The sequence below is a fragment of the Vitis riparia genome, chromosome 19, assembly GCF_004353265.1.
Source record: "Vitis riparia cultivar Riparia Gloire de Montpellier isolate 1030 chromosome 19, EGFV_Vit.rip_1.0, whole genome shotgun sequence".
NCBI classification, from domain to species: Eukaryota; Viridiplantae; Streptophyta; class Magnoliopsida; order Vitales; family Vitaceae; genus Vitis; species Vitis riparia.
In genome coordinates, this window is record NC_048449.1 from 9,551,676 (window position 1) to 9,563,303 (window position 11,628).

The 11,628-nt window shown below is 30.3% G+C and overlaps 1 protein-coding gene across 1 annotated transcript; it reads left to right on the top strand.

Moving 5' to 3' along the window:
* Window positions 1–294: 294 nt before the first annotated feature.
* LOC117908602 (oligopeptide transporter 1-like) lies at window positions 295–10,019 on the top strand. The gene is given in 9 exon segments (XM_034822255.1): window positions 295–490; window positions 6,682–6,771; window positions 6,942–7,387; window positions 7,726–7,823; window positions 7,912–8,484; window positions 8,592–8,680; window positions 8,683–8,858; window positions 8,987–9,169; window positions 9,250–10,019. Coding segments are annotated over 8 exon segments (2,235 nt in total). The 5' UTR covers window positions 295–490; window positions 6,682–6,722; the 3' UTR covers window positions 9,871–10,019.
* Window positions 10,020–11,628: the final 1,609 nt, after the last annotated feature.

An 11,628-nucleotide genomic window follows, 5' to 3' on the forward strand; every position in this document is an offset into this window, starting at 1 on the left:
AAAACCCTTAAGTAGAGACTTTCGTGTTTTTTTTTTTTTTTTTCCATGAGCAAACATGGTAATTTGAAGAATGCTGACGTTAAAAGTAATGAAAAAAATTCAAATAATAATAAATTTATAAATTTAAAAGCAATGGATGAAGATAACATGACAAGTAAAAGAGACAATAAATAGACGAAGATAATACCAATTAAAAAAATTGACAGTTTATTTTTCGTATATTTTTATGTTGACATTTTTTTGTTTCGACACTTTTTGTGAACTTCTGAACACTTCTAAAGACAGAGGATACGCAGCACAAGGGGGCGATACTCCGGTGGTTTGTTAAGAGCAGAAGATATTATCTGTAGGTGAGGGCACGTTTCAAGGGGTGATTGCTTCTTTTGTTGGGGTTGGTTAGTGAGCTCTTGAGAGAGGTGAGAAGTAGAGAAACTGAAGAAAAACAAAGAGGAGAGGATTCCAGGTGGTTCTTGTGGGGAGGCATTTCCAGGTATGATCATTAGGCCTCTCATCTCTTCCATTATTCTCTTATCCTTTTGATTATTGGATGCTAATTGTTGCTTCATGTTTCTGTTGATTATTGAGCATTGTTCATGTTTCTGTTGATGATGGAATATTGTTTGCTGATTGATAAGCTTTCCAAATATCCTTCATTGCAATTTTATAAGTTCTTCTGACTTTTTCATACTAATTATGCAAAGTTTAACAATTTTTTATCGGATTGGAATCCAGAAATGCATGTTAAATGCACCTATAATGGTGTTCAATTATTAAAAACAGAATTTCCGTAAAACTGGTTAAGACGGTATTCAAATAAAGATCCGATTCTTTGATAAAAGATAATTTTTTTTTTTTTTTTTAACCGTTTGGAGAATGGAAACTGATCTATCTTTCGGTTCTCTCCGAAAAGACCTTTCTTTTTTAAACCCATTTTGAAAGAACTTGAAAAAAGAATTAGAAAATTTAAAACAAGTGTTTTCTAAAAAAAAAAAAAAAAAACCAACCCTTTTCTTACAAAGAAGACTTTGTGGGACAATATAAAAGGAATATAAATATTATTGGTATACTCATATATATTTGAAAATAAATATTATATATCTTATCAATATTTTGTTTCTTTATTAGACTTTATTCTTATAAATGACTATATTTTTATATTATACTTGATTAATTATAAACATATTATAAAATTGTATTAAAGTATTTTAAAATAAAAAGAATAATAAAAATACAATACAATTATTATTATTAATATCACATTATATGTCTTAGAAAATAAGGAATATTATCTATTATAATAATGGATCTCATAACATGACAAATATATTATATAAAATTTTATTTATATGTTTCTTCACAATCCTTTTACAAAATCAAAGCTAGAATGAAAATAGAAAATTAAAACTAGAAAAATAGTTCAAACCAAACAGAACCTAATTATTAAAATTAATTTTCAAACATTAAAATCTACATCTCTAAAATTACAGTATAATATATTTGATATCTATAAATATTATTTACCGATTAATATCATATTCTTAATTGGATTATTAGTATATTATGTCATTTTTAAAGAAAATAAGTTATAAAATTAATATTTTTTAATAATGTATATCTATAAAAAAAAACTCTCAAATATAATTTAAATTATTTTATTAAATATGGTAAAAAATAATTTACAAAAACTTCATGCATTAAAAATAATAAACCAAATCTTCATATCACTAATTATCTTTTAATGTTTTATTTCTTCTAGCCTACTCAATGTCTACCACATATTATGAAAAAATAATTACTTTTAATGAATTGAACAAGATTTTAACATTTGTATATATATATAAAAAAAAGTTATTCAATGACACTAATTTAAAGAATATAATAAAAAATATTACTAATTATTAAAAATTAATAATTTAATTTAAAATTTAAATATTAAATGATATGATATCTAGAGTTATCATAACAAATTTCGATTTAAATAATTTAGTTGAAATAATGATTAAATAAACATTTGCATGATTATAGGAAACAAATGCATATGTTAATTTTAGCTTTTTATATAATAAATTCATTATTTAAATGTGATGATGTTTATCTACTAGTTAATTTAAAAATATTTGGAGTGTTTGTAATTTTGAAATTTTGTTAATGTTTTTATGAGTTATTAATTCAAATTTTTTCTTAAATTTATTGTTCAATCCTTAACGGCTTGTTTATAAAAGTAGTTAAGATTTGTGGGGTTGAGGGCAAAGCTTTTAATCACTTTTTGAATTATTTTGTAACGGTAGAATGTGAATTCCTTGTTTAGTTGTGGGCCTTTGAATTGCAATTCACGTAAGTACTAATCAAACCCTGACCCAATTGTATGTTATCAATTTTTGTTAAAAAATATTTTATTTATGCTAAGGAAAAAAATGTTGAGGATAATGATTTTTTTTTTAAAATCATAGTAAAAAATATATAAAAAATCAAATATAATTAAAAATTTTCAAAAATTTATATATTTTAAAATTATTTAATCTTTATATAATAGAGGAAAATAAGTAAAATGAATTTAAAAAAACATATAAAAATAATTTATTTAGGTTAAACCTTTTTTTTTCTTTTACTTTTCATCACTATTTTCTTTTTTTCACATTTTTCCTATAAACAAACATAGCCTTATGAAATAGATAATAATATTGACTTACCAAATTTGTCGTAGAAACTATTTCTAAAATATTATAATTTTTATTATCTTTTTATTTTTCAAAAAATTAAATATTTATAATAATAACAACATTAATGATAGTAGTTATTAGTTGTTACATAATTATACAATAATATTTAAATATATTTTTAGAAATAGTGCTATTATTTTTAAGAGTCTAATTTGATTTAAAGTGTATTTGATATTGATTATAGAAAGTGTTTTTATTATTTTTAATACTTGAAATTTTTTATTTTTGAAGTATTTCTAAAATCACTATCAAACACAGTCTTAATTATATGCAACTTAACTTATTTGTTAAAGGTTCTTATTTTGTCATTATATTTATACGTGTTCATAAAAGAACACTTTTCCCATAAATTAATTTTAATTTTAATTTAATAAATTTCAACATTTACAATTTAGTATTAAAATTTATATAAATAAAGTTTAAAATTTTATTAAACATTTATTTTATTAAAATATATCTAAAAATTTAAGAATAATTAAAATTAATTAAAAATTAGATATGTTCAAAATATTTAATTTTATACAAAAGTGAAAAAAAAAGTGAATGATTTTTAAAAAATGTATTAAAATAATTTATTAACATTAAATCTTCAAAAACAATTTTTTTTTTCTTATACTTTTCTATGTCCTCAAAATTATTTCGAAACCAAATATAACATAAGGTATTAGGTATTAGGTGCATACAAGGAATTAAATCTTCTCAAAACAAGGCCTTAACTCATTTTCTTCTTCTCTAAGGCAATGTTTGGTTCGTGGATAGTACTAAGGAAAAAAAAATGTTAAGGAAAATTATCTTTTTATATTTGGTTTTATTATGGAATATAAAGAAAAAAAATGTTAAAGAAACTGATTTTTTCATGTTTGGTTATCCCAAAGAAAATACAAAAAAAATCGAATATAATCAAAATTAATTAGATATTTATATGTCTTCAATTATTTAATCTTTATATTGAATGGTTAAATTAAGTAAAATGAGTTTGAAGTAGTATATAAAATAATTTATTGACTTTAACTCCATTTTTTATTTTCCTATGACTTTTTTTTTTCCTTTTATCTTTCTTCTATATTTTTTTCCTCACATTTTCCTAGGGAACCAAACATAGCCTTGATCTTTATATAGAAGAATTATATATGTGAAACGAGTTTGAAATATGATATAAAAATAATTTATTGACTTCAAATCTCTTTTTTATTTTCCTTTACTTTTTCTTTTCTTATATTTTTCTTCTCTATTTTCTTTTCTTTACATTTTCCCTCAAACTTTATGAGAATCAAACATAGCCTAAATAAATGAATTATTGCATGAAAACCTTCTCAACAAACAAAATGGTATTTTTAGGCTATAGTGTGAAACCTAATTCCCACCCCCAAAAAGTCTAAACGAATTTTCCATAAATTTACACATGAAACCTGAAAATGGAAATGAATTTCTAGCAAATCAAGTTGGTGAACGGATAAAAGCAAGAATGAAAATATCTATAATCATGGATATATCAGTATTTTTATTTTAAGATATATCGGAAAAATATTTGTGGATATTTTTTTTTACAAATATTAGTGAAGCAAAAATTATTCAAAATTCATAGGAACGCGTGAAAAAACTCTAAAAAAAATTACTAAATAAGCAAAAATACACATTTTAAAATTATTTTATAATTGTAATTGACATAGATATGGTCAATAAGAAAAATATCGAGATATATACTGATTTTAAGAATAATAAATATGAACTTTGAAAGTGTATACTTAGAAAGTTAGACTTGAGTTAAGAAATATTTGATTTTATTGAATAAAAATATTTTATATATAAATATAATATATATGACATTGCAATAATCCTTAGTACCAAAATAAAGATTGATGTAGTTTATCATATTGTTAGATGAAGGAACTCATCTTGTTGAAGACAATATTTAGTTTAAAATTTTTAAAATATTTTTATTAAAACATGTTTTATATATTTTAAATGAAAAATTAAATTAATTTATATAAAATATTTTATCTGAGATTTAATTTCTAAAATTTTATTAAAAATATGTGGTAATAGTTTTTTCTATTAACATTAATTTATTTAAATAATTAAAATTATTAATAATTTATCTTATTAAATTAATTTTAATTTATAAAATTTTAGAACTTTCTTAATTTTTTTTATTGTGACAATTTTGTTGGGTAAAATTATATTTTTAATATTTTAAAGTAAAAACATTTAAAACTAAATAAAATTAAAAGGATAAATATAAAAAAAAAACTTTAAGAGTGAAGTGATAATAATTTTTAAAAATAGGATTAATGAGATAAATATAAAAAGTATTAAAATATATATATATAACAAAATGATAATATAAAAAGACGGGAAAATTTGACCGTTGGATGTAGGAGCAATTTTTGAAAAAATTCCCCAAAAAAATCATCAATTTTTCCGATTTATCCCCAATTTTTTTTGGGAAATTTTTGTGACCGCTCTCATCTGATGCGGGCATCGCTCCATCCGATTTTTCGCCAATTTATCTGCCAAAAACCGATATTTCAGCGATTTTGCCGAAATTCCTCTCGACCAATAATCGATGGCCAAAATGGTTTCATCCACCTTTGACATCCAAAATATTGCCGATATTTCGAAGATAATATCCGGTTTTTTCATCACTAGATAAAAGAAGTTGCAATTCTTATATTTGGATTTTCTCTCCCTGGAAGACCATTCCCATTCCCCTCCCCATCCCCATTATTCCCCATTCCCATGCCAAACTAGTTACCATGCATTCACATCAATACTTCAGAAGATTTGCAATGATTTTTATGGGAGAAATCAGAAAAAGGAGATCCTAAATAAAAGGAAATTTGATTTTTTATTTTTTTTTATTTTTGTGTTTTTAAACTGACTTATTTATATTTAAGAAAGTGAAAGAGGAGAGAACGTACACCCTAAAAGTTACTCCATAGATTTCATTAAGGAAATTCTTGACTTACTTTCATCTAAACACTTGCCTCAAATAAACCCTTTGAGACTTGTGAATCATAGGGCATATCACATTGAAAGTATAGACAATTAATATACGATAGCCATGCAAACATAGGAAATTATTGTCAAATTTCATTTACACTCCTTCAGGTTTAGTGCAAATATATTAAATCATCGGTCTTAAATTTAATCATTTAGCACTTTATAAAATATTTTTTAAATAATAAAATTTATTTTTTAGAGAATTGTTAAACACACCTACCTAAAATATTTTCATATAAAATTTCTTTAAAAGATAAATTTTATAAATAGAATAAATTTATAAACATACAAACAGACAAAATTTAAAACCAATGATAGTTATGTATTTACCCCAATTCTTGGACTATGTATGTAAAATCCCAAAAAGGAATGAAAGCCAAAACCTCAACCCCTAGTGATTCAAGGCCAGTGGAGTCCAGCCTGGTTTATTTGGGATCAAACAGAATTTCATGAATTTTTAGGTAAAATTTGTTTCAGACCCTTTAGAGGCAAAATCATTAAACACCCACCCACAAGGCTGGATTGGTGATAAAGTTCGTTTTAGACCATGAAAATGAATTCCCAGCCATTGAATTATGAAACAAATCTTGTTAGGAGAAAGTAGGGGTGATTTCCCAAGCTGGATTTTCTATATCTGGCTTTTCTTGCTGGACGACCTTTCTCTTATAAAGAAACAGGACAGAGGAATATTTCAGAATCATTTCAAACAAATAAGAATTTTTCCTTAATCATTCTAAAATCCAAACAGTTTTCCATCCATGATTTTTGATTCACAAGAGAAGATGGAAGAGAATCATTAAGAAAGGAAAGTTTGTCACCGTCAAAGGGAAATTTTAAATTTTCCTTAAGTGACAATAATTCCATTCGTAACTGATAAAGTAGAAATTCCAGCCTTATTTGTACAATCTGTCATATTGAGAAGCCTTGCATAAAAATTTATTGTTATCCATATATATAGGTATATGAATTGAGTTTGAAGAACACATCAAAGGGAGAGCAATGGCAGAACTTCAGGATGAAGTCACCCAGAAGAACTTCAAAGTTGATGGTATGCATTTCTCAAGAAAATAGTCCCCTTTTTTTTTCTTTTCCAATGGAGATGAACATGAAAGAATCAACAAACAAGTTGAATTGTTTTTGTACATCCAATAGTGGAATGATCAAAGTAGTGAAGTTTTTGAAGTGGGATACTAACCAAGTTGTGATTTGTTGAAGCAGGGGATGAAGAGGAAAACGATTGTCCCATAGAGCAAGTGAGGCTCACAGTTCCAATCACAGATGATCCAACAGAACCTGTTCTGACATTCAGGACATGGGTGCTTGGTGTAGCATCCTGTGTGATTCTGTCCTTTGTGAACCAATTCTTCGGTTATCGCAGTAATCAACTCAGCATTTCATCAGTCTCAGCACAGATAGTTACCCTGCCACTAGGGAAGTTCATGGCTGCAACACTCCCAGAGAAACCGATCAAAGTCCCATGCACAAAGTGGTCGTTTTCCCTGAATCCAGGGCCTTTTAATATGAAGGAGCATGTGTTGATCACCATGTTTGCCAACTCTGGATCCGGTGGTGTTTATGCAGTTGGTATCCTTACAATTGTCAAGGCATTCTACAAAAGGAGTCTCAGCCCAGGAGCAGGATACTTGCTAGTACAAACCACTCAGGTAGGTTTGGCCTTTTTTACAGTCAATTCAATCTCTCCCTTTGAACCATCTAGTCTGATCATTGATGACCCTGGTTTGAAAGCCAGAGGACTTTCTTTCATCATTGAGAATTTTTATTTTCTATACAGCTGATCCAACATAATATCACATTCACCATCTTTTTTGTATTCTTTCGTAGGTGGACATTGTTCCATTAGTTAATTCTATGATGCTTATGTTTTACATATATTACTTATTTTGTAGTATATGGTTTACTCATACTGCTAATCCACCAATTAATTTGATATTTTAATTTCTCTTGTTGACCTTCATAGTTTCTCTTCTTCTATTGAATTCAGTTGCTTGGCTATGGATGGGCTGGCCTGTTCAGAAAATACCTAGTGGACTCCCCCTATATGTGGTGGCCATCAAATCTAGTCCAAGTCTCTCTCTTCAGGTTCATCTCCCTCTCCCTCTCCCTCTCCCTCTCCCTCACCCTCTCCCTCTCTTTCATTCTCATGAAAATGGTTTTTGTTAAATTGCAGGGCATTGCATGAAAAAGAAAAAAGAAGCAAAGGAGGACTCACTAGGCTGCAATTCTTTCTCATTGTGTTCATTTCAAGCTTTGCCTACTACTTGGTCCCAAACTACTTGTTTCCTTCCATCAGTACCGTCTCCATTATTTGTTTGATTTGGAAGAACTCAATCACTGCCCAACAGATTGGTTCAGGCCTCTATGGCATGGGCCTTGGATCATTCGGCCTCGACTGGGCCACAGTTGCTAGTTTCTTAGGAAGTCCCTTAGCCACTCCTGGCTTTGCCATCATTAATATTCTTGTTGGGTTTTTCATAATTGTCTATATTTTGCTCCCCCTTACCTATTACAATAATGCATATGATGCTAAGAAATTCCCTATATTCTCATCACACACCTTCGATTCAACTGGTCAGCCATACAATCTCACCAGAATTTTGGACTCAAAAACTTTCTCAATCAACCTAGATGAATACAATGCTTATAGCAAACTTTATCTTAGTGTCTTCTTTTCAGTCACATATGGGATTTCTTTTGCAACTCTAGCAGCTTCTGTCTCACATGTTGCACTCTTCAATGGAAGGTAAGTCTTCCTTAACATTCTTAGCTTTGTCTTCAATCCATTTTCTTGACAATCCTTGTTGACCCCACATTCTTCTCATGGTTTTTCTACCAAAAAAAATTGTTTAGTACTATCTGGCAAATGTGGACTAAGACGAGGGCAGCAGCAGGAGAGAAGTTTGGAGACGTGCATACGAGACTGATGAAGAAGAACTATAAAATAGTCCCCAATGGTGGTTTCATTCAATTTTAATTGTAGTGCTTGGTCTTTCACTCCTTGCCTGTGAAGGTTTCGACAAGCAGCTTCAACTACCATGGTGGGGAATTTTGCTATGTTGTGCCTTGGCATTATTTTTCACCTTACCCATCGGGATAATAACGGCCACGACAAATCAGGCATGGTTGTTTTACATGGGTTTTGTTTATTTGTTTTACATCGTGTGTTGAACTTGAGAAGTTGTAGAACCAGAACACAATTAAGAATTGCCATTCATTCCTAAATCAAAGTTGTTATGCCTATGCAGCAACCAGGGCTAAATGTGATCACAGAGCTGATTATTGGGTTCATGTACCCAGGGAAACCGCTTGCAAATGTGGTTTTCAAGACCTATGGCTATATCAGCATGGTGCAGGCACTCACATTTCTCAGTGATTTCAAATTAGGTCACTACATGAAGATCCCACCCCGATCCATGTTCCTCGTTCAGGTAAATCATCCTACCAACAATATCTCAGTTTTTGACTAACTTTAAATTCCTCCCATTAAAATGTTTTGGTCTGTGTTCAGTTAGTTGGAACTGTGATTGCTTCAAGCGTCTACTTTGGGACAGCATGGTGGCTTCTTACAACCGTGGAGCATATATGCGATGTAGCCTTGCTTCCAGAAGGAAGTCCATGGACATGCCCTGGTGATGACGTTTTCTACAATGCTTCAGTCATATGGGGAGTTATTGGTCCACTCAGAATGTTCGGAAGGTTGGGGGTCTACCCAGAGATGAATTGGTTTTTCCTTGCTGGCTTTCTTGCCCCTGTTCCAGTATGGTTCCTTTCACGCAAATTCCCCAACCAAAAATGGATCAGGCTCATCCACATGCCCATTATCATAGGAGCTACAGGAAACATGCCACCAGCTAGAGCTGTACACTTTGTGATGTGGGGAATTGTGGGAGTTTTCTTCAACTTCTATGTTTACAACAGGTACAGGCAGTGGTGGGCCAAGCACACCTACATCTTATCAGCAGCTTTAGATGCCGGGGTTGCCTTTATGGGAATCATCATTTTCTTTGCCCTTCAATCTAAAGATATTTTTGGTGTGGACTGGTGGGGTTTGGCAGCAGATGATCATTGCCCACTGGCTTCATGCCCTACAGCACCGGGGGTTGTGGCTGAAGGTTGTCCTACTATTTGAGAACAAATTTGTATTCTTCTTTCTAGGAATTCATTTTAGTGGTGTTTATGGTGTGAAGTTCCAGTAGGAATAAGACCCTGGATATTATCTTTTTATTTTCTTATTTTTCTCTATTTCAACAAGAACATTTGGAGATAGGATATGGTACCCCACATATATTATTGATCTTTTATGAATCATAAATTTTTTCTACATTTTTTCTACTCAATGTTACTCTTATGGGACATCAAATATTTTTACACATATCCCTTTAGCCCCATTTCTTCCAGCAGTTCTTCCCACCCTTGGAATATGTTCTCAGTGTCAGGATGGCTCTCCTCACCCAGCCACAAACTTATGGACCACTTCATCTACTGCCATTGAACTCCACCCGGTTCGTTTTCTTCACAAACTTCCCACCCTCCTGCTTCTGCTCTCTGCATAGATGTTTGATAACACCACATATTATAAGTGGGTGCGGGTCTAATTCAAGAAGATGTTTGATTGCTTCTTATGACATTTCTGACATATTTTGATTTTGTGCACCCTGCATCCTCCAAGGAGAGCACCTCTCACAATCCCATTCGGCTTGATGAACTCATGGGCCTCATGAAGTAGCCCTGCGCTATTCAGAAGACCAACCACACAACCATAATGCTCAATCTGGGGAATTATTCCATAATCTCTAGTCATACTGACAGAGAACCTGCGCCCCTCATTTATCAACCCCCATGCGGCAACAACCATGCAAGAATCCAACGAAAATGACCCCACTGGGCTCGATGCAGATCTGGGACATATCAGAGAAGAGTCTTAGAGCTACCTCGGCTTCTCCATGCATTGCCAGCACTCCAATCATGCCTGACCATGACACAACAGTTCGTTCTTCCATCTCCTCAAAAACTCTACGTGCTTCCTCCCAACCATCCACATTTCGCATACATATCCATTAGAGTATTAGAAATATAGACATTTCTCTTAAACCCATTTCCATTTATGTACTCGTGAATCCCCTTCCCCAAATCAACTGCACCCAAATGAGCACAAGCAGCAAGCACAGCCACCACTGTCACCTCATTACACTTCAGCCCCACCTCTTCCATCTTTGCAAAAACGATGAATAGGTTCCTTTGCCTTCCCACACTGAACATAAGCTGCAATCATAGATGTTCATGAACTGACATTTCTCTCAGGCATCCGGGCAGCAAATAAATTGTATGCCCCTTCATTACTTTATCAATTGGGTTATCATTACATGGATGATGTGATTGAGATGGAATATAAATAAGTTTACACTTTTCCATCCAATCCTAATATTTTAGATAGTAAACTTCTTTTTAGAATTAATATTTTTAAGTTAAGCAAAATAAATGTCACCTTAATCGTTAGCAATGATATGTACCAAATTTTATTTAGATACATTATCTATTATTGATCCAAATTCATTGCAATTTAGAGACAAAAACTATATGTTACTAGAATATAATGCAGAGTCATAATAAAGAGAAATCATTAGCAAATAAAAATATAAATATCTTATTGAGAATTAAAAAATTATTTTTGATTTCCCGAATATACTTGGTATTCCATTTTGAAATTGTTAAAAATATAGTTATCTAAAATTCATTCTAGAATAGTGGAATAGTGGTTGGTATTTTAAAAAAAAAAAATACAATAAGAAAATTCTAAGAATCCCAAAATGAAGAACTCTAAAAAATCACTTACCTCAATTTCAATTAAAATAAATAACTTTATTTTTCTTATTTTAAGATTTAAATT